At 39.9% G+C, this 23619-nt stretch overlaps 2 protein-coding genes across 3 annotated transcripts in view; both read right to left on the bottom strand.

Annotated features, from left to right (window-relative positions):
- The window catches only part of PDE4D (phosphodiesterase 4D), a 1268462-nt gene that overhangs the window by 644245 nt on the left and 600598 nt on the right, over positions 1 to 23619 (bottom strand). The gene's annotated exons all lie outside the window — the stretch shown is intronic.
- On the bottom strand, positions 21608 to 23609 carry LOC113617513 (pre-mRNA-processing-splicing factor 8-like). Its single transcript, XM_027101071.1, has 3 exons — positions 23402 to 23609; positions 23008 to 23218; positions 21608 to 22811 (listed from the first exon to the last, which is right to left on the bottom strand). Exons 1-3 carry the CDS (start codon positions 23596 to 23598, stop codon positions 22599 to 22601), a joined length of 621 nt encoding a protein of 206 aa, XP_026956872.1. The 5' UTR covers positions 23599 to 23609; the 3' UTR covers positions 21608 to 22598.

Raw genomic sequence — 23619 nt, 5'->3', positions numbered from 1 at the left:
CCCTCCTCCCCCCTGGCCTGAGTGAGCCAGAGCCCCCGAATCAGCGGCTCCTTTAACCCCGTCCTGTCTGAGCGAAGAACAGACGCCCCCCAGAGTCCTACAGGCACAGGCGGGGCCAAATCCAAAGCTGAGCCCCTGGGAGCTGTGAGAACAAAGAAGAGAAGTGGAAATCTCTCCCAGGAGCCTCAGAAGCAGCGGATTAAAGCTCCACAATCAACTTGATGTACCCTGCATCTGTGGAATACATGAATAGACAACGAATCATCCCAAATTATGGAGGTGGACTTTGAGAACAAGATTTATGATTTTTTTCCCCTTTTCCTCTTTTTGTGAGTGTGTATGTGTATGCTTCTGTGTGAGATTTTGTCTGTATAGCTTTGCTTCCACCATTTGTCCTAGGGTTCTATCCGTCCTTTTTTTTTTCTCTTATTTTTTATTTTAATTATTATATTTTATCTTACTTTATTTTATTTTCTCTTCTTTCTTTTTTTCCTTCCTTCCCTCCTTCTTCCCTCCCTCCTATCTTGCTTTCTTTCTTTCTATTTCTACTACTTCTTTCTTTCTACATTTTCTCCCTTTTATTCTGAGCCATGTGGATGAAAGGCTCTATAGGTGCTGCAGCCACGAGTCAGTGCTGTGCCTCTGAGGTGGGAGAGCCAACTTCAGGACACTGGTCCACAAGAGACCTCCCAGCTCCACATAATATCAAATGGCAAAAATCTCCCAGAGATCTCCATCTCAACACCAACACCCAGCTTCACTCAACGACCAGCAAGCTACAGTGCTGGACATCCTATGCCAAACAACTAGCAAGACAGGAACACAAACCCACCCATTAGCAGAGAGGCTGCCTAAAATCATAATAAGTCCACAGACACCCCAAAACACACCACCAGACATGGACCTGCCCACCAGAAAGACAAGATCCAGCCCCATCCACCAGAACACAGGCACTAGTCCCCTCCACCAGGAAGCCTACACAACCCACTGAACCAACCTTAGCCACTGGGGACACACACCAAAAACAACGGGAACTACGAACCTGCAGCCTGCAAAAAGGAGACCCCAAATACAGGAAGATAAGCAAAATGAGAAGACAGAGAAACACACAGCACATGAAGGAGCAAGATAAAAACCCACCAGACCTAGCAAATGAAGAGGAAATAGGCAGTCTACCTGAAAAAGAATTCAGAATAATTACAGTAAAGAAGATCCAAAATCTTGGAAATAGAATAGAAAAAATGCAAGAAACATTTAACAAGGACATAGAAGAACTAAAGATGGAACAAACAATGATGAACAACACAATAAATGAAATTAAAAATACTCTAGATGGGATCAATAGCAGAATAACTGAGGCAGAAGAATGGATAAGTGACCTGGAAGATAAAAGAATGGAAATAACTACAGCAGAGCAGAATAAAGAAAAAAGAATGAAAAGAACTGAGGACAGTCTCAGAGACCTCTGGGACAACATTAAACACACCAACATTCAAATTATAGGGGTTCCAGAAGAAGAAGAGAAAAAGAAAGGGACTGAGAAAATATTTGAAGAGATTATAGTTGAAAACTTCCCTAATATGGGAAAGGAAATAGTTAACCAAGTCCAGGAAGCACAGAGAGTCCCATACAGGATAAATCCAAGGAGAAATATGCAAAGACACATATTAATCAAACTGTCAAAAATTAAATACAAAGAAAACATATTAAAAGCAGCAAGGGAAAAACAACAAATAACACACAAGGGAATCCCCATAAGGTTAACAGCTGATCCTTCAGCAGAAACTCTGCAAGCCAGAAGGGACTGGCAGGACATATTTAAAGTGATGAAGGAGAAAAACCTGCAACCAAGATTACTCTACCCAGTAAGGATCTCATTCAGATTTGATGGAGAAATTAAAACGTTTACAGACGGGCAAAAGCTGAGAGAGTTCAGCACCACCAAACCAGCTTTACAACAAGTGCTAAAGGAACTTCTCTAGGCAAGAAACACAAGAGAAGGAAAAGACCTACAATAACGAACCCAAAACAATTAAGAAAAGAGGAATAGGAACATACATATCGATAATTACCTTAAATGTAAATGGACTAAATGCTCCCACCAAAAGACACAGATTGGCTGAATGGATACAAAATAAAGACCCATATATTTGCTGTCTACAAGAGACCCACTTCAGACCTAGAGACACATACAGACTGAAAGTAAGGGGATGGAAAAAGATATTCCATGCAAATGGAAACCAAAAGAAAGCTGGAGTAGCAATTCTCATATCAGACAAAATAGACTTTAAAATAAAGACTATTAGAAGAGACAAAGAAGGACACTACATAATGATCAAGGGATCAATCCAAGAAGAAGATATAACAATTGTAAATATTTATGCACCCAACATAGGAGCACCTCAGTACATAAGGCAAATACTAACAGCCATAAAAGGGGAAATCGACAGTAAAACATTCATAGTAGGGGACTTTAACACCCCACTTTCACCAATGGACAGATCATCCAAAATGAAAATAAATAAGGAAACACAAGCTTTAAATGATACATTAAATAAGATGGACTTCATTGATATTTATAGGACATTCCATCCAAAAACAACAGAATACACATTTTTCTCAAGTGCTCATGGAACATTCTCCAGGATAGATCATATCTTGGGTCACAAATCAAACCTTGGTAAATTTAAGAAAATTGAAATTGTATCAAGTATCTTTTCCGACCACAACGCTATGAGACTAGATATCAATTGCAGGAAAAGATCTGTAAAAAATACAAACACATGCAGGCTAAACAATACAGTACTTAATAACGAAGTGATCATTGAAGAAATCAAAGAGGAAATTAAAAAATACCTAGAAACAAATGACAATAGAGACACGACGACCCAAAATCTATGGGATGCAGCAAAAAGCACTTCTAAGAGGGAAGTTTATAGCAATACAATCCTACCTTAAGAAACATCTTGAATAAACAACCTAACCTTGCACCTAAAGCAATTAGAGACGGAAGAACAAAAACCCCAAAGTTAGCAGAAGGAAAGAAATCATAAAAATCAGATCAGAAATAAATGAAAAAGAAATGAAGGAAACGATAGCAAAAATCAATAAAACTAAAAGCTGGTTCTTTGAGAAGATAAACAAAATTGATAAACCATTAGCCAGACTCATCAAGAAACAAAGGGAGAAGACTCAAATCAATAGAATTAGAAATGAAAAAGGAGAAGAACTGACACTGTAGAAATACAAAAGATCATGAGAGATTATTACAAGCAACTCTATGCCAATAAAATGGACAACCTGGAAGAAATGGACAAATTCTTAGAAATGCACAACCTGCCAAGACTGAATCAGGAAGAAATAGAAAATATGAACAGACCAATCACAAGCACTGAAATTGAAACTTTGATTAAAAGTCTTCCAACAAACAAAAGCCCAGGACCAGATGGCTTCACAGGCGAATTGTATGAAACATTTAGAGAAGAGCTAACACCTATCCTTCTCAAACTCTTCCAAAATATAGCAGAGGGAGGAACACTCCCAAACTCATTCTTATGAGGCCACCATCACCCTGATACCAAAACCAGACAAGGATGTCACAAAAAAAAAAATACTACAGGCCAATATCACTGATGAACATAGATGCAAAAATCCTCAACAAAATACTAGCAAACAGAATCCAACAGCACATTAAACGGATCATACACCATGATCAAGTGGGGTCTATTCCAGGAATGCAAGGATTCTTCAATATACGCAAATCAGTCAACGTGATACACCATATTAACAAATTGAAGGAGAAAAACCATATGATCATCTCAATAGATGCAGAGAAAGCTTTCGACAAAATTCAACACCCATTTATGATAAAAATCCCTGCAGAAAGTAGCCATAGAGGGAGCTTTCCTCAACATAATAAAGGGTATATATGACAAACCCACAGCCAACATCGTCCTCAATGATGAAAAACTGAAAGCATTTCCACTAAGATCAGGAACAAGACAAGGTTGCCCACTCTCACCACTCTTAGTCAACACTGTTTTGGAAGTTTTAGCCACAGCAATCAGAGAAGAAAAGGAAATAAAAGGAATCCAAATCGGAGAAGAAGAAGTAAAGCTGTCACTGTTTGCAGATGACATGATACTATACATAGAGAATTCTAAAGATGCTACCAGAAAACTACTAGAGCTAATCAATGAATTTGGTAAAGTGGCAGGATACAAAATTAATGCACAGAAATCTCTGGCATTCCTATACACTCATGATGCAAAATCTGAAAGTGAAATCAAGAAAACACTCCCATTTATCATTGCAACAAAAAGGATAAAGTATCTAGGAATAAACCTACCTAAGGAGACAAAAGACCTGTATGCAGAAAATTATAAGACACTGTTTAAAGAAATTAAAGATGATACCAACAATGGAGAGATATACCATGTTCTTGGATTGGAAGAATCAACATTGTGAAAATGACTCTACTATGCAAAGCAATCTACAGATTCAATGCAATCCCTATCAAACTACCAATGGCATTTTTCACAGAACTAGAACAAAAAAATTCACAATTTGTATGGAAACACAAAAGACCCCGAATAGCCAAAGCAATCTTGAGAACGAAAAATGGAGCTGGAGGAATCAGGCTCCCTGAGTTCAGACTATACTACAAAGCTACAGTAATCAAGACAGTACGGTACTGGCACAAAAACAGAAACATAGATCAATGGAACAGGATAGAAAGCCCAGAGATAAACCCATGCACATATGGTCACCTTACCTTTGATAAAGGAGGCAGGAATGTATAGTGGAGAAAGGACAGCCTCTTCAATAAGTGGTGATGGGAAAACTGGACAGGTACATGTAAAAGTATGAGATTAGATCACTCCCTAACACCATACACAAAAATAAGCTCAAAATGGATTAAAGACCTAAATGTAAGGCCAGAAACTATCAAATTCTTAAAGGAAAACATAGGCAGAACACTCTATGACATAAATCACAGCAAGATCCTTTTTGACCCACCTCCTAGAGAAATGGAAATAAAAACAAAAATAAACAAATGGAACCTAATGAAACTTCAAAGCTTTTGTACAGCAAAGGAAACCATAAACAAGACCAAAAGACAACCCTCAGAATGGGAGAAAGTGTTTGCAAATGAAGCAACTGACAAAGGATTAATCTCCAAAATTTATAAGCAGCTCATGCAGCTCAATAAGAAAAAAACAAACAACCCAATCCAAAAATGGGCAGAAGACCTAAATAGACATTTCTCCAAAGAAGATATAGAGACTGCCAACAAACAGATAAAAGAATGCTCAACATCATTAATCATTAGAGAAATGCAAATCAAAACTACAATGAGATATCATCTCACAGCAGTCAGAACGGCCATCATGAAAAAATCTAGAAACAATAAATACTGGAGAGGGTGTGGAGAAAAGGGAACCCTCTTGCACTGTTGGTGGGAATGTAAATTGATACAGCCACTACAGAGAACAGTATGGAGGTTCCTTAAAAAAACTACAAATAGAAGTACCATATGACCCAGCAATCCCACTACTGGGCATATACCCTGAGAAAACCATAATTCGAAAAGAGCCATGTACCAAAATGTTCATTGCAGCTCTATTTACAATAGCCCGGAGATGGAAGCAACCTAAGTGTCCATCATCGGATGAATGGATAAAGAAGATGTGGCACATACATACAATGGAATATTACTCAGCCATAAAAAGAAACGAAATTGAGCTATTTGTAATGAGGTGGATAGACCTAGAGTCTGTCATACAGAGTGAAGTAAGTCAAAGAGAAAGACAAATACCGTATGCTAACACAAATATATGGAATTTAAGAAAAAAAAATGTCATGAAGAACCTAGGGATAAGACAGGAATAAAGACACAGACCTACTAGAGAATGGACTTGAGGATATGGGGAGGGGGAAGGTTAAGCTGTGACAAAGCAAGAGAGAGGCACGGACATATATACACTACCAAACGTAAGGTAGATAGCTAGTGGGAAGCAGCCACATAGCACAGGGAGATCAGCTCGGTGCTTTGTGACCGCCTGGAGGGGTGGGATAGGGAGGGTGGGAGGGAGGGAGACACAAGAGGGAAGAGATATGGGAACGTATGTATATGTATAACTGATTCACTTTGTTATAAAGCAGAAACTGACACACCATTGTAAAGCAATTATACTCCAATAAAGATGTAAGAAAAAAAAAAGAAATTATAGTTTCATGGAACAGACAGAAGGAGGTATGCTAAATTAACAAATGCTTTTTTTTAAGGGAGAAGTGGGGAGTAAGAATCAGAAATACCTGTTACAATTTAATACACTAAATGTGGCAATAAATTATAGCTACATAGCTGGTGGTTACAAGTGTCTCAAAATTTTTTTTAAAAAATTCAAAAGGTTGAGTTTTCTCACATTACCTTCCAAAATTATATAAAAGACACCAATAGAAACAAAACTTACTAGATCTCAAGTCCATTTTAAAAGCACAGCACCAACCTTTTGCCCACCCATGGGAGTCTCTGGGCTATTAGAAAAGAGGTATGGAGTAGAAATTAAGATCATGGGCTTTGGACCCATAATGCCTAATTCAAACACAGGCAAACCTGAGCACCCAAGAAGTGGAGCTATCTGTGATGATGATGTGGTGATGACAATGAGATGATGATGATGATGGTGGTGGTGGTGATGACTGCAGTGACTGCAACAAAGAGGAAGACGGGGAGGATGATTTGATGATCAAAGGTCAGAGGAGCCTTGTCTATGGACTGACTTATACCACTTTCCTGATAAATACTTAAGAAGCAATAATAGAAAACAAGGGATATTTAACATCTATCCCTTCAAAGCTGAGACAAAAGGCAATTTACTTTTTTCAAACTATTCCCAAGTCTAGATTGATGCAAATTGTCAGTATATCCCTCATTCAAATCACTGTCTACTACTTAGATCCAATTTCAACAGTCTACCTTCTGAGAAAATCTTTGTAGTTTCTTCTGCACAGGGGCTATAGAGTATTGATCAGACAGCCCCAGGCAGGACCCCTTGAGCTTGTATAGGTAGATTTAATCTAAGAGGGGGGTGAAATGTCAATAGTAGCTCTACAGGGATCCCTGGTCACAAATTTCAATACCATGCATGAGGAAGCTGCATAGCCATTACTGAACTGTTTCCAGTTGCCAACTAAGAATACCTGGAAAACTTCCAAAAGGGAGAACAAAAACATTCAAAATTGCAGGGCTGTGGGATTACAATCTCTGTTGGTTCTGGCCTAAAGAGAAATCATCCGTTAATTGTAAACACAACTAATATAACTTTTCAGTAGTCAGCTAACCAGATAAACATTTTTGATATTATATCACTTTACCAACATCCCAAGTTTGGGCAGTTATACCTTTGACATTTTTATTTTCCTTCTATAAATCGTGTGCCTCAGGTTAGAAAAAACCAACTTAGGCATTTTATTATGAATCAAAATAGGATAAGAATGCAACTTCGCAGAGATTAAGTAGAAATGGTCATCTCCTCATGATTCACGTTATTGCATTCCAAAAGTTATATGGGAGGAAAAAATTACCAGATGTAACAGCTATATTTATATAAAATACCCAAAAAATGGGCAAAGAAGGAGAATAAATTTATCCATGTTTTATATAAATGTATACATGAGGTGTTTGGATACTTATTTGCCTCCTAGATTTCCTCATCCTCCTGTTCTACAGAACTTCAAGCCCCTTACTCCCTCCAAAACTCACTCCATCTGCCCCAAAACCTCACCTTCTTCTGCATCTTATTTACCAATGACCAATAACTGTTAGGTAGTTAGTCAGACATGAGCAGGTCCCGCCCCATCCTGGATGGAGTCATCTTTCCCTCCCCCACCTGGACACTGGTGGTTGGAACACACCCAGAGATCCTCCCTCTTGTGGTCAAGGACCACCGCTAGGTTTCCAGCCATATCAGGACCAAGCAAGATTAAAACCTCCAGCACAGGTTGGCAAGGGCGCACCAAGACCTAAAAGGTGACTTAAGGTACCTGGGGGTTCATTGTGCCACATTTGTAACAAATTAGCATTGCAGTTCCCACCCCCGCCCCCGTGGCTTTTGCTTGGGAGCTTACGGGTAAGCGCCTGTGCACTAAGAGAAAAGTTATATAACCTAAAGCTGTCAATCAGCTTTGTCAGTCAAATGACGCAGGACACAGGGAGGGACCACCACTCTAAAAAAACCTATCCCTGCCCCATTGCAGGGCTGTTTCTGGTTTCCAGACAGCCCGCTCTCATCATTTCTCGAGAGCATACTTCCGCTTTTGCTTAATAAAACTCTTGCCACTTAAAAATGCTCTACATCTCTCAACTGAATTATTTCCCTTGAAAGGGCAAGAACTGAGGAAATCACCAATCCACCAGTGATATAACTACTTATTAAATGACCAGTCCCTTTCTCCCAAGTACACTCGTACAACATGACAATTCTATCTACTACACATTCATGGAATTAACGCCCTCCTCTCAATCTCTAGAACCACCCACCTGGCTTACGCCCTCGTGATGCTTTGCCCAAGCCACATCAGTGACCTCCTTTAACACTCCAGGCCTCCAGTCTTGTCCTTGCATTTTTATTCTCCATTCAGCCTCCAGGATCTGACCTTGCCCCCTCCCCCCACTACTTGGAATACTTCATGGTTCCAGGACAAACTCAAAGTCCTTAACCTGGCACACAAGGTCCCTAGAAATCAGTCCTTGTTTATTTCCAGCTTCAGATCTTGTCAATGACCCTTCCTCAAACATACCATGTGATTCCTTGCCTCAACATCTCTGCTCCTGCTAGCCCCCTCCTCCTGGAACCTCCACCTTCTCCTCCCCCAAGCCCACACTCATTCCTTAAGACTCACCTGAGATCACACCTTTCCACTCCAGGTGAGACCCTCTCCCATAAAGCCCTGTGCCTATTGCTAATCATGGCACTCACCACGTATGTTTCCTCTAATCTATTTAAATCTTTGCTCTCTAACCCCCCAATTTGAACTCCTTCAATTTGAACTTTTAGGGATATGGGCTTTATTTGTGTTATTTATTTATGCTAGTATCTCCAGTATCTAGAACATAGTAGATACATTTAAGAGATTTGTTACGTGAATTGATTGATTGCCTTGTAAACAAGGCAGAGAAAATGTCATTCCTCGGAATTCAGGGATGGGGCGGGGGGTGAAGCCCTCTAACACAGACCAGGGAGTTTCACAATTAGGGCAGGTCTCATGGTGAGAGTAGAAGTGCTGATTTTAGAAAGCTAAGACTCCAAGAGGAACGCCTAGGTGAGGAGATGAGACCGGCAAGACAAAAGAAGGCTGCATGGTGCACGGTCAGTGTGAATCTTCCTCACAACACTTCAAGGTTTTGGCAAAATTGTCAAATTCACCCATGCTGCAGGTTCTTGGATTCCTCATGAAACACAGCTCAACTACTGGACAGCTTTGCATTCAGGTTTGAGGCCCCGCAGGAGAAAGAGCACCTACAGGTGGATACAGAGGTCTGAAGGCAGAGAGGAGCATGGCATGGAGGAGCTTGGCATGGAGGTCATGGCAAAAGTTAATTCTTCATGGAACAAAAGCCCTAGTCAATAGAAATATGGCAGGAGAGAATAAGGTGGGAAGCTGGATGATAGATGAATTCATATATCAACAGCAATCTCATCTAAAAACAGGTTTTTGTTTGCTATGCATTTATTAATTATAGTCTGCCTTAAAAAAAAAGAGAGATTTGGTGGTGCTAAGGAAAAATAAGAAAACAAAGTTATTGTTCAAAATGCATCCCACAGGTACCACAGGTGAAAAGTGAGCTTCTTAGTGGCCAAAAGAGAACATAATCTTTTACAGTTTGAAGTTATTCAGACAACATGAAGCATCAGGTAGAAATGTTCCCTGGGTCCTCACAGAGAAAACATTGTGAAACAACGAGCAACAGCTTCATCATAACATTTTGCAAATACTGTACAATATCAAGAGAAAGAAATTTATTTTGAAGAAAATAAAAAGTAAACTTATTCTCTAAACAAACTTTAGAATAATGACCTAAAAGCCTCCTGTTCTTAAGCATCAATGTACATGGATACACTCCCTCATATAAACCACAAATTATTGTCTGTTTCACATCAGATTTTACATCTCACATTGCATATGTCACTTCAACCTTGATGGACTGGACGACTATCAATAAAAGAAACGTCTTATTTTTAAAAGCTTTTTATTGTTCATATCATCGGTTATTTTCAGACAACAGTTATTTAACACTCGGTCAGTATCACCCTCTATGGAGGCAGCACCTTACACTTCAAATAAGCCTCACCCAAAGAACAGATGATACTCACACAGCATTACAAATTAATGATCATTCAGAGAGGCACCATGCAGCTTCTACTTGAGAAGGAATTTCCCCTTTGCATACTGAAGGGGATCTGGTGGTGTTTCCTTTGTCCAGAGCCGACTTCCCAATGAAATGTTTCCACTTTGCACCCTTTGGGTTCAGTTGTTCAACCGGTTACAATTAGTTAGATTAGTAACTGGTTGAACAACTGTAACCAAAGAGTACAGACTGATGTGTTGAGGTCTACTAGAGAGTGGTTTGCTAGAGGAGGTCAGCAGAGCTCTGTCTGTCCTCTTCAATGTTTGCATGAATGACTTGAAGCAAGATAACATCCATTCAAGAGAAATTCATTAAACCATGATTCAGCGTCTAGCATTTGCCTGATATTGTGACAGGGACCAAGGGTACTGAGCAAACTTGGTTAGATATCCCTGAGGCCAAGCTGGGGAGGGAAAGACAGAGACAGAAACAGAGACAGTCTATATTACACAACAGGAAATTTAACATTTGTATACTAGCTAGGAAAATTTGAATGAAGAAAAAGATTTCAAGGAGTGTGAAGGAGATAACCCCCTCAACTGACAAATTTCCCATCAGAGTGAACACTCAGTCACTGTCAACACTATGGAATATACCTGGGATTTCACCTTTGTTTAGTCACTCACACAATAGTATGTAGGTGACAAGTTAACAGCTCTTCTTTTACAATGCAAACAAGAAAACAAAACAAAAGCCCAGCTTTATTAATCTAAAAGCAGAGGACTCTCATCTCCCCAAGGCTTAGGCCACTCCCTGATATTAATATGGATACTTTGCAAAACTCGTTCTCTCAAGCACCAAATTTTTATTTATTGTAATTAACGCACCATGCTTAACGGGATTCTGGCTGTCTGTAGTAGTTACTCCATTTCCCTGATCAGCAAACACTTCTGCCATGGAGAGAATTCTGTATCAGGGCATATCTAGCTAATTGGTCAACTGAATTTTGTGGATTGTTTTTCAGTTCTTCAACATTGACTGAGAACTTCAAGAATTACCAGCATTGTGCTTGGAACTGAATAAGACCTGGAGAGAACACAGTTAAGTTCCTGCTCTCAGAGAATCCACCAATCCATTGGGTTGTTTGCTGCAACCCAGTGAGATTAACAGGTGGGTATTTTCTGGTGTTCAAGAAACTAATTTTTTTTTCCATTGTAGTATGCATCAGCAATGAACATTTACACAAAGACAGCATAGTGTCCACAGACAAGCTTTCAGTGGGGTCCAACTCTGAGGTTAAATGACATCTCTCAGGTTTTAGACTAAGTGACAATGTAGACATAAAAGGAACACAATCCAATTTACATGTAAGATGGGGGAAAAATGGAACTCTGTGGCCAGGATGCTTCACAATATTTTCTTTGAAAGATATATGTCTTTCTATCAGATTTATTTTAATTTGCTGAAACTCTGTAGAACGTAATACTCCAACTACAGATATTAGTCAAAGCTGTTTAAAACCAGCCCTCCCTTATTTACAAAAGGCAGATTTTATAAGACAACTGTCAAGGATAAACACAAAAAGAAATGGAAACTTTTCCATTTCTAGCAATTCACTGTAGTAAACTGGCTGTGTAATGAACACAGCTGTTTCTGTGGGAGAGTTTTTCCTTTTTCTGGAACTTAATATTGCCTGTGCTCTTGCGGCATGAATATAGTAAATGAAAGATTGTTCTGGGCTTGATAAGAGACCAGAGACAATTGCTCCCACTGGTCCCCCCCTGCATTAGTAACCAACCTCTTATCTGGGGCCTCTTAGGTAAGAGCCCATCATTTGTCATGTCAATTACACACAAACAAAATGTTCTAGGACTTGTCTTGCCACCTTCTTTAAACTGAAGAAGACGGGGCTTCCCTGGTGGCTCAGTGGTTGAGAATCTGCCTGCTAATGCAGGGGACACGGGTTCAAGCCCTGGTCTGGGAGGATCCCACATGCCGCAGAGCAACTAGGCCCATGAGCCATAGCTGCTGAGCCTGCGCGTCTGGAGCCTGTGCTCCGCGACAAGAGACGCCGTGACACTGAGAGGCCCGCGCACTGCGATGAAGAGTGGCCCCCGCTTGCCACAACTAGAGAAAGCCCTCGCACAGAAACGAAGACGCAACACAGCAAAAATAAATTAACTCCTACCCCCAACATCTAAAAATATAATAAATAAATAAATTAAGTAGTTGGGTGGGAAGATATCACTCTAAAAAAAAAAAAAAAAAAACTGAAGAAGACACAGATCCAGAGGGGAGGCAGTTATGAAGATAAAGTTGAAAGTAAGAAAGGCAAGCCTCAAATATAAACACAGGAAAGAGTCTCTTATTCCCTACACTTCTCACTTTTCAACCATTAAAAGCTGTTTCTCACTGAATTCAATTCTTTTAAAAAAGCAAGACAGTTTTCCCAGGTTATGGTATATATATCTTGTTGTGCACTTGGTTAGATGATTTCAACACCGTATTGAATAAAATTAAGAAGGCTTTTCCTGCTAATTTGCCCAGAGCCTATGCGAGCTGCTAATATTGACGGCTACATTTTCTACAGTGCTTAACTTGGTGCCAGGAATTGTACACAGCACTCCATATACATTATGGTATTTATTCTTCCCAAGAATTTGATAGGATAATGCTTAGCACAGCAGCCCAGTGATCCCTACTTACCTTTCTGTGGGATCCACTACTCTAAATGGTGGATTATAGCACAATGTTAAAAGTCAGGGTTCTGGAGTTCAATGGTCTGTACCTGAATCCTTGCAAGAAGTTGGGCAAATGGCAAAATGAAGAAAACGGTACTACCAATCTCAGAGGATAATTCTGGAGATTAAGTCTGATATGTTTGCTTGATCCATCTGTAGACCTGTACCTTGACCTCTGGTATCCTTCCAGAGTTACCTGATGTTTTTAAACTTGCAGAAATGAAATACAGGCCCTAACATCCCCAGAGGCACTGGTGACTTGAAGGCTAGCCTGGTGAGTCACCAGGATCCATTTATTTGGTTACGGGTAATGCTCTTCACCCAAGCTAATCCCTTCACAAAAGTTCATTTCTGCTCTTTTTCCTGAAGCTTCTCTCAGAGGCAGGGGAAAGTGTGGCCGTGAGGATTTCATGGTTATTTGTGCCCCAGCTGGTTTGGCTACTTCAGATCAGGAAGTAACTGGGTTGGATACAGGGGCCAATGACAATCCTTTCAGCCATTAGCTTAAGGCTGACCAACCTGGCAAAGGCTCACCTTCCTGAGCAAGATTGGGAATTCAAATAATTAAAGGTTAGGATATCAGAAACAATGTGATTGGACCAAAGGGCTAAAGTAATGGGAGCCTGACATTCTGGGCTGAAGTTATAAGGCTATCAGGCCTAGAACTATCTCTCTAGCCCAGAAGGTAAACACAGCTCTACCTGACCCAGGTTCTTCTCTCAGTGTGGCTTCCGGAGGTTTCAGGGAGTTCATCTTGTTTATGGCTGGTGCTTCATGGTTTAGGAAGAAATGAATTCCAGAATGCACATCTGCTTACAAGACATGACACATTTATATAGATATTTTCAATATAGTAGGGTAGAAGCAGCAATAGGAAGAGCACAGAATTGTATCACAGTGAGACACAGATCCTTTTTCTTGTTTTGTTTCTTTTTAGCGGTACACGGGCCCCTCACTGTTGTGGCCTCTCCCGTTGCGGAGCACAGGCTCTGGACGCGCAGGCTCAGCGGCCATGGCTCACGGGCCCAGCTGCTCGATGGCATGTGGGATCTTCCCAGACCGGGGCACGAACCCGTGTCCCCTGCATCGGCAGGCGGACTCTCAACCACTGCGCCACCAGGGAAGCCCAACACAGATCCTTTTTCTAGCTCTCTCTCCTTAATATATATATATTTGATAAAACATATATATATTTGATATATATATATATATATTTGATAAAAATAATGGCTCCTAATAAATATTACTGAGTAGTTTTCTCAAAACTTAAAGAAGAGAGTATGCATATCAGTGATGCTCAATTGTTTTTGGTTATGGACAACAGAAAACAAATTGGGTCAATCATCATGAGACGCTTTGAATGAAACCAGTAATTCAAACACAGTATCCAGTAAAGTTTTATAGCGGAATATCAGCCCAGACAGCAGGAACTTACAGCATGAAGCAGGCACCTCAGCTTTGTTAAAAACTTCTTTTCTATTTCTTGGTGAAATTGTTTTGTTATGATTAGTAAGAGCATATGTTTAAAATCTACACATCTCCTTAGCTATACATGTGAGGGATACATTTATCTTCAGCTAAAAACAACATGCTCATGTTCAGAGACAGTAAATGGTAAAACAATGGGTTGATTCTATACCTCTTCTGTGAATTAATTCTTCAATTCAAAAAATATTTGTTGAGTCACCGTTCACCTAGGCACTGGGGGAAACTGGACATGAAAATATACGATCCTTGCCTTTATGGAGCTTGTGGTCTTGTGGAAACTCATCCACAAGTTGGTCACTTCCAGTGGCTGGTCTAGTTGCAGGGCCTAGCAAACTCTGGCCCTCAGGCCAAACCAAGTCCCTAGCCTGGTTTTGAAATAAGATTTTATTGTAACACAGCCATGCCCATTCGTTTACATATTGCCATGGGCTGCTTTTGTGCTATGAGAACAGATTTTAGACAGAATCTTTATGGCCCCCCAAAGCCTAAAATATTTATTAACTTGGCTCTTTATTTAAAAAAAAAGTTTGCCAATCTATGGTCTCATGAATGACAGAACTTATCAATTTCAATTAGACCTAACATTTTCAAACTGGGAGTGCTCACATGATTACCATCACTCAGAGACTAGTGAAAAATACAAAATGTTGGACACGTAGCCAATATGGATTACTTTATAAATGATAAATATAAATTAATTTATAAATTATACAAATATAGTCACACAATATATATACTGGAAAACAGAGCTGTATTATATATGCTGCTATAAAAAGATATCCAGGAGAATTTATATGTTTAAAAAAAAAACCCAAGGTACATACAGTATTTATAGCATGTTCTTATTTATGTAAAAAAAGGGGGGGATTTATCTACACATACATATTTTTATATTCATTGACTACTTTGAGAAAGTTACACAAAATTTGTATAGTTTTGTACTCAGAGACATATCCTCTGGTACTACTAGAAATTTTTATTATGTTGTTATACAGTTTGAAATAATGTATCTTAAAGTATCTCAGTACAAGTAGTGTAGTGTGTGTGTGTGTGTGTGTGTGTGTGTGTGTGTGTGTGCGTGTGTGTGTGTGTGTGTACGAGAGACAGAGAGACAGATACAGAAAGAGAGAGAGGCCAAAAACGGCTATTCGTAAGAGCACGAACTGTTGCTATCTTGAGCTGTAACTCAAAGCATTCTCACAGGTGAACTGAGTGGAATTCAAGAAATGTCATTTGATTCAAAAACTGTACCCTTACCATTGATGAACAGGGATATACAGGAATCTAAATGGTGTCCTCCACCTAGGGCTCCAACTGGGTCTTGTGTCCTGTTGCCTTAAGTGGAATCTGTCACCAAATTGTGACTAGAGACGGAGCTAATTCTGCCCCAAGAACACTGTCACATCAGCCTGGCATTCATCTTCCATTAAGACACTTATCAGGACGTCTAAAGGACAGATTGCTGAGTCTACGGAGTTTAGGAAAACAGGCTGGATGGCAGTTTGTACTTCCTCGACAGCAACAGCCTGCAGGGTGTAGACGAAGAATGCCACCTGCTGAGCCAGTAAACAAAGGATGTTGCAGCCATCCAGCCATCAGGCACTGTGGCCATCCCACCCGACACAAAGAAAAGGGCTAAATTCATTAACTTGAGACGTCTGGTGTTTCTTTACTTGACAGTAATCTTTTGATGTTCCAACTACTTGGGTTTTTTGGTGTGGTTTTCTTTTCTGCAAAAACTCCTATATATATCCTGGCTGCTCCGTTACCTCTTCAGAACAGTCCCTCAGAGGTATCTGAGAGGCTGCCTCCCCGGTTTAAGTCCTCAGTATGTCCACTGAATAAAACATAATTCTCAACTTTGAGGTTGTGCATGTTTTTCAGCTGACAGAGGAGATCACAATTCAATCCAATATTTGCTTTTGTTATTATGTTATACCTAATGGCTTGGATGTGAAGTGGAGACCTATGCACTTTATTCTCTTCTAACTAATGTAGGCTAAGACAGTCATCAAAAAGAACCTGATAACTAGGAAGGATCAAATTGCTATATTAATTCACAATGACTAATGTAAAAATAAGTGATTAATCTTGATAAAAGAGGGATTACCTAAGCCTCCCATTAATGAATGTTCCGCTTGCTTACTTCAAATTAGGACATGAAAGTCACCCTGACTAAAGTTGTGAGCATTGGCTCAAAATTCTTTCTTTTTCATGTGGATCGTCTTCTTTTTTTTTTTTTTAATCAAGACTATCCCCCAATAGGGACTTCCCTGGTGGTCCTGTGGTTAAGACTCCACGCTTCCACTGCCACTGCAGGGATTCTATTCCTGGTCAGGGAACTAAGATCCTGCATGTCAAGCAGTGCAGATGAAAAAAAAAATATATATATATATATATATATATTTTCAGCAACACTAATACTAAGTCTTATCTGGTGTTGAGAATGGGAATTTGGTGGTAGAATAATAACATTTAAATTTGAAAGGTGCTTTAAAGAATATCTTTTTCATATGTCACTCTACTGTGGGTGAAGAATGCTGCCTGCCATATCAGTGAGCAAAGGATGTTGCAGCCGTCAAGCCACCAGCCATTGCAGCTACACCTATGGTGCACCCGGAGGGGATTCAGGATGGAGAAAACAGGATACTGGCCCTAGATAGTTAAGGCACATATCAAAGGAATGATTTCAATGAGCCCAGACTCTTGCATCTTTCCATCCATAGAAAAGTGCTAAATTTATTAACTTTATTAACTTTATTAACTTATATTTATTAACTCTGCTTTTTCTTAACAGTAATATTTTGATGTTCTGACTACCTGTTTTTTGTTTGTTTATTTGTTTGGTTGCAAAAACTCCTATATATCTTAGTTCCTCTCTTACCTCTTCCGAGCAGTCCCTTTGAGCGGTCTGAGAGGCTGTCTCCCCAGCTTAAGTCCTCAGCAAATCCAAATAAAACATAATTCTCAACTTTCAGGCTGTGTATTATTTTCAGTTGACACTTCTCATCATTTTATATCAATACAAGAGAAAAAAGAAGTCCATGAATGTAAAGGAACTTGCCTCAAATGACCAAGCTAGAGAATAAACCATGATCAGAGCCCTTAACTTGTAACCTTCTCCTCTGTAAACCCAGGAAGAAAAATTAATGTTGAAGAAAAAAGTGTTTAATACTTTCAGCTAAGCACATAATTCCCAGGAACTCTTCTCTATAAACAGAAAATCTAAGCTCTTCAAAAGAATGACACCTCTTTTGCTTTAACTCATTCTTTGAAGTAATTTCACAGCTGAACGCCTAACATTGATTTCTGGGTAGTTTTACAAAGATAGAATTTTCTGAAAAAGAAACTAACATTCCAAGGAAGAATATGGCATTTGAGAGAGGAAAAGGATTAGTGGTGCCAAGAGCCTGCTACTCTGAGAGAAGTTTCCAGATAGCAAGAAACACAGCAGGGAGTCGAGAGAAATGGAAATTACACATGAAGTTGCTCTTCAGGCACAAACTTGGTTTCTGACAGCTCTTGCTGAAAAACCTGGGAGAAGCTGAACAGAAACATTGGTCCAGAGGCAGCCCCGGGGCTCAAGTGCTCAAGGCTCTCCATCTCAGAGTAAATATTGCAACTTCCTCTTATCCTTCTCCTACTGGGGGGAGGAGGATGGCCTAAGAGAGCATAAGACTGAGAGGCAGCTTCTCATGGAGAATTGCTGGGTGCAGAAAATAGCATGTTTAGCTTAGAGCCCAACAACCGGTTTTTCAAAAATAAAGGAAGTAATAACCATTAGCATGAGAGCACAAATCCGAAGGCTCAATTACTTTACACAGAGCTCTGCAGGAGACCGCCTAAGGCAAATGTGGGCCGAAGAGGAGGCTCCAATCCATTGTATCAGGTTTACTGATTCCCTTCTGGGGGCATAGCATGGCATCGAGGGCTTTGGGGATTATTAGGGAAAGAGAAGATGTGCTTTACATCCTTGAGAGCTTTCTGATTCTAAATGGGACAGAGTAAATATGTGTATGAGAACACTTCCCAAGTATATAAACAATTACACAACTAAACAGTACTCTGCTAGTTCAGTATGGAGGGAAGTGGGAAGAATTCAAGTCAGGGGCTGAGACAGGGATGAGGCAAGAACGATTACATGGAGAAGTCAGATGAGTTTTACAGCTGAGATCGGACCTGGTTACGCTGAAAAGTGCAGAAGGGGCTTATGCTCTATAGGAGGCAGGGAAGTAGGAAAACCTCGACTTACTATATGACAAATGAACGCACAAAGACTTCTGAAGAGAACTTACTCTTTATCTAAAATGAAATGTGGGAATTTTGCAAAGGACAGAACTCTAGAATTCGGCATGTTAATAATTCAATGAGAATGTCTATTATACCCTAATCTCTCAAACTCTCATTAGTAACATAATTGTACTTGTTCTCAGAAAAGGGAAAAGAAAAGGCTAATCTCAAGTAACAAAAGTAATATTTAACTTAATGTCAACATTAAAAATGAAGTAATAAGATCCAGTCTAATAATATATTTCACTGATATCAGCACTGTTACTATAAATCCTATAGATGTCATATTTTGATATTTAAAAGTCACGTCTGAGAAAGACAAATATATGATATCAATTATATGTGGAATCTAAAATATGACATAAATGAACATATTTACAAAACAGAAACAGACTCACAGACATAGAAAACAAACTTATGGTTACCAAAGGGGAAGGCTGGGGGAGGGATAAATTAGGAGTTTGGGATTAGCAGACAGTACTATATATAAATTAGATAAACAACAAGGTTCCTGTATAACACAGGAAACTATATTAATGTCTTGTAATAAACCATAATGAAAAAGAATATGAAAAAATATACATATATATCTGAACATATATAATATCTGAATCACTCTGCTGTACACCAGAAACTAATACAACATTGTAAATAACTAGACTTCAATTAAAAAAAAAAAAAGAGCAGAAAACTAAAAACAAAATTTTTAATTAAAAAAATTTAGGTCTTTCTGACTCCAGAAGTTTTTCTTTTTTTTTTCAATAAATAGCTCACTATTTCAGAAAAAAAAGTCACATATCCTACTTTCAATTAGACAGCAAAGAAATGGGTTAGCCAATCGCTGCCCCCGTGGAGCACTGACAGCCACCGGCGTATGGTAAAAATTTTACATGGTTTTATAATTGATATTAACAATAGCCTAATAAGGTGTCATAAATCTATGCACATTTTACAGACAAGATAAACTAAAATGTAGAAAGTTGGAGTAATTTGCCTTTGCTCACAGATAAGGGACAGAGACTCAAAAACAAAATGTATTAACTATTTGATCTAGTGCCTCTCAAAAAGTTCTCTCATGCCTTCTCTAAGAGGACTTACAGATGCAAAGTTACAACAGTTCCACTCCGCTATTTCTCACACTGTTTTCTATGGGTGTCTTACCAACGTCTTAAGGGAATTTGTAATAACTTCATTGGAAAGTTTTCTGCATTCTGACAGATCATACTCCCAGGAATTTTTCTTGATAAAAAAAACCTTTATTTTGTCCCAGGAATTCTCATAATTGCCCTTAGTATCACCCCTTAAATCTCTTTCCCTTGAAGCATTTATTCTCTTTTAAAAATAAAGTAACTAACATGTTCATTTATTTAGCCAGGCTGTAAATATTCTTCTGTTGCATAATATTTCAGGTCTTTCATCATACTTTGTTCTGCTCTTTCCACTCCCTTCACATTGTCTGCATTTTTTTTCCCCCCACTAGGATTGAGCTGCTGTGCCCAAGGCTCCGACTAAAAGCTGGTTGGGAATCACAATCAGAACGGATTGTTAGTCATTTCCTACAATCGACCCACACTTCCCAGTTTGTTGTTGTTGTTTTAATCCATACAGCTTTGTTCTCATGCCTTCATCACCTTCAATGCTGAATTATTCCAGGATTTTTAATTGATAGTATATTATCAATACATTCATCATACATCTTCCTTCTTCTGTATATTATGGACACATTATTTGTCGTTGGTGCCTCAACTGGAGAGACTAGTTGAGGGGGAAGCTTATAACGCTTACGTGATGTTGAAGTTTTATTGATAGCAATTCTCATGAAATTTTCTTGTTGGGTAAAAAAGGGGGAACGGTTAAATGACATCTATGATAATTTGTGGATTTTACTTATCCATGCAGTCTTTCATTAGCTCTCATATTTGACTGCAGTTTCCTTTGTCAATTATATTATCAAAACCAAGTACCTTTGGTTTTTTTCAGGAGTTTTTCAGAATTTTCCCCAGTGACTTTGAATTTGACTTCTGATACTCGGACCTGCACTGACAATATTCAGATAGTATAGAAACTGAGCATTTTTTTTCTACTGCTTCTGGGTATAAACTGCTATGAGATGGCTAAAATAACATCAAACTAAGTCATCCTGGGGCAGACTCATAAGTAAAGAACAATAATTCCTCATTATCTCCAGTTCCATCTATTTCTACCATATTCATTCTCTTTCCATAATCTCACAATCTTATTCTGCCTTTCCGGTCTAAATGATTTCATTCTGTCTCTCTCAATATCTTTCTCTCTTTCTCTCCCTTAGTCTTCACATATCAGAGAACCGCAATGATACAAATACAGAAATAACTGTTAAGTTTTGCACGTGTAAGTTGTTTTTATGAAAATCCAAAGTTATAATGTTGCCAATTAAAACCCTACTACTGTCACCAAAGATTTATTACTAGCCTACAGAATTCATCCTGCCCAAGAAGTACTGATAAAAACTGATATGTATTCTGTCCAACGAGCTTTAAGCTATTTTTAAAATATACTAGGACTGGGCTTCCCTGGTGGTGCAGTGGTTGAGAGTCCGCCTGCCGATGCAGGGGATACAGGTTCGTGCCCCGGTCCGGGAGGATCCCACATGCCGCGGAGGGGCTGGGCCCGTGAGCCATGGCCGCTGAGCCTGCGCGTCCGGAGCCTGTGCTCCGCAACGGGAGAGGCCACAATAGTGAGAGGCCCGTGTACCGCAAAATATAGTATCCTTAACAGAACTATTACTAAAAAATTGGAAACCTTCTTTATATGCTGCATATTTAAAGGGATATGAAGGCCAGAAGGAGAGAAAATGTTACAACTAAGAGTTATTCTAAGAGAAACCAGGATGACGCGATTTTTTTTTAATCCACTGAGGCATTTTATTTCTATGTATATATAACGTTCCTAGAAAAAGAATACTCCCTGTGTGTTTTTATGTCTAGCTTCTTTGTGGTCCACAATGCCAGCTGAGTTGTCAGTACATGAAACCAAACTGATAGGGCAAGAGCAGAATATTCTGCTATTTTTCTAGATCTTTGAGTTGCACAGCAAATCCGGGGCTGATCACATCACTTGTTTAACTTGCCTGTGAAATTCACAGTTTTGCCCGCTCTGTGATCATCAATGATTTCAAATTCACCAGTGTAACCCTGCCTCATTATTACAGTTAGAAACTGGACAGTGACTTTGGAACACAACCTAATAACAACCTAGCACTTCCCTCTGTTTTTGGCATTACTGATGCCCTTGAGAGTATCAGCTAGGACATTCATGTGCACCATTAGTGGAACGGGAAGGCAGCAGAAAAGAGCAAGGCGACTTTTTAAACCTTGCAGAAACTTAAGCACACACAGTTAACAAATCCTCAGATTACTTTTTCAATTCCAGCTGCCTTCGGCTGGGCCTTTGGAAACAACTGAAGGGGAAATAAACACTGAGATATAGCTCATTATACTTGCTTTTTAACATGCACATTATGTTACGGGTCAAAAGATGAACTGTATGACCTGGATAACAAGCCTGGGGACAATGCAAAAATGGTGATTTTTGTTCAAATTTAAAAATCCAACTTCTACCCTGACCTTAACTTAGAATCATCACAACTACACAGAAGTAGGCTATAGATTTCCTACAGGGAATTCTCAGGAAACAACTGTGGGGTGATTTGACACTCTAAGCTGCTGTACCATAAAGCATGGAGACTAGTACACTGGACACAGTTGGGAAAAAAGGAGAGCAAAGGAGGGAAGAGCTGAAAGGGATGTGAGACAGACAAAAGACACTACTGCTGTACGTACCTTGGTGAAGGTGGTGGAGCCAGAGGCCATCAGAATTTGACGCACACGGTTGTGGAAGCGCTGCATTGACTCATCATCCACACGCAGGAAACACTGAGCTGTTCGCTCCTTAGTAACCTAAACCATAAGGTCAAGGTTAACTATCTCTGGAACTGCCACAGGAACAAGAACCACCACTGAGCCCTACCCTCCCAACAGAGCTCAACTGACTGACAATGGAAAGGTGCGCAGTATACCTCACCCCCACCTGCGCAGGATGTACAGGCATGGTAATGCTACTCCTACTACCCCCTGGTCCCGCTCCAGGCTGTACCTCATTCTGTAGGTTCCAGACCCCATCCTTGTGGGTGAACTCCTCATAGCTGGTGCGGCATTTAGGCAGGATGCGGCACTCAAAACCACACATGTTGAACAGCAGGTTGGGGTTGTCCTTACTGTACACGGACACGAAGCTGTTCTCCCACTGAACTGTAGTCACTGAGCGTGGCAGACGGTTCTTGATGTCCCAGAATACTGCCCGACCCCTGCCCACAGAGAACATAGGGTCACATCAGTCTCCTAGAAGGAACTTCCCTTCAAAGGCCAGACTGATGATATCCCAACAGAGTACACCCTCCCACCCAGGACACCACCTTATAAATTCCCTCTAATTGTCCTCTGGGTCCCTCAGGTTGATTCCAGCTCCCACGGCCCCAACTTAGACTCACAAGTTGACATCATGCTTCATGAGGCGCATGCGGGCGTCTCGGGGCCAGCATTTCTTGTTATTATAGCCAACGATGTTTTCATTGTTGGGGTCAGGGTGCTCTGTCAGGTAACGCTGGATCAGGTCCCGAGCCTCATCTGCTGTGAACCTACACCAGACAAGGTGCGACGCTGAGGGCCAAGCACACTGCGACCTCATGAGGCCTACAGCTCCACAGAC

The sequence above is a fragment of the Aethalodelphis obliquidens genome, unplaced genomic scaffold, assembly GCF_003676395.1.
Source record: "Aethalodelphis obliquidens isolate GAN/ISIS:26980383/991018 unplaced genomic scaffold, ASM367639v1 scaffold4, whole genome shotgun sequence".
NCBI lineage: Eukaryota > Metazoa > Chordata > Mammalia > Artiodactyla > Delphinidae > Aethalodelphis > Aethalodelphis obliquidens.
This window is presented reverse-complemented; position numbering and strand designations above follow the sequence as displayed.

What these genes read in the sequence shown, in the direction of transcription:
- LOC113617513 (XM_027101071.1), bottom strand. Translation starts at nt 23,598, where the DNA reads ATGAGGTCGCAGTGTGCTTGGCCCTCAGCGTCGCACCTTGTCTGGTGT. An exon ending in ATGAAGCATGATGTCAACTT is followed by an intron (nt 23,219 to 23,401) that starts GTGAGTCTAAGT and finishes CTCTGTGGGCAG; the next exon opens with GGGTCGGGCAGTATTCTGGG. An exon ending in TCTGGAACCTACAGAATGAG is followed by an intron (nt 22,812 to 23,007) that starts GTACAGCCTGGA and finishes CTTATGGTTTAG; the next exon opens with GTTACTAAGGAGCGAACAGC.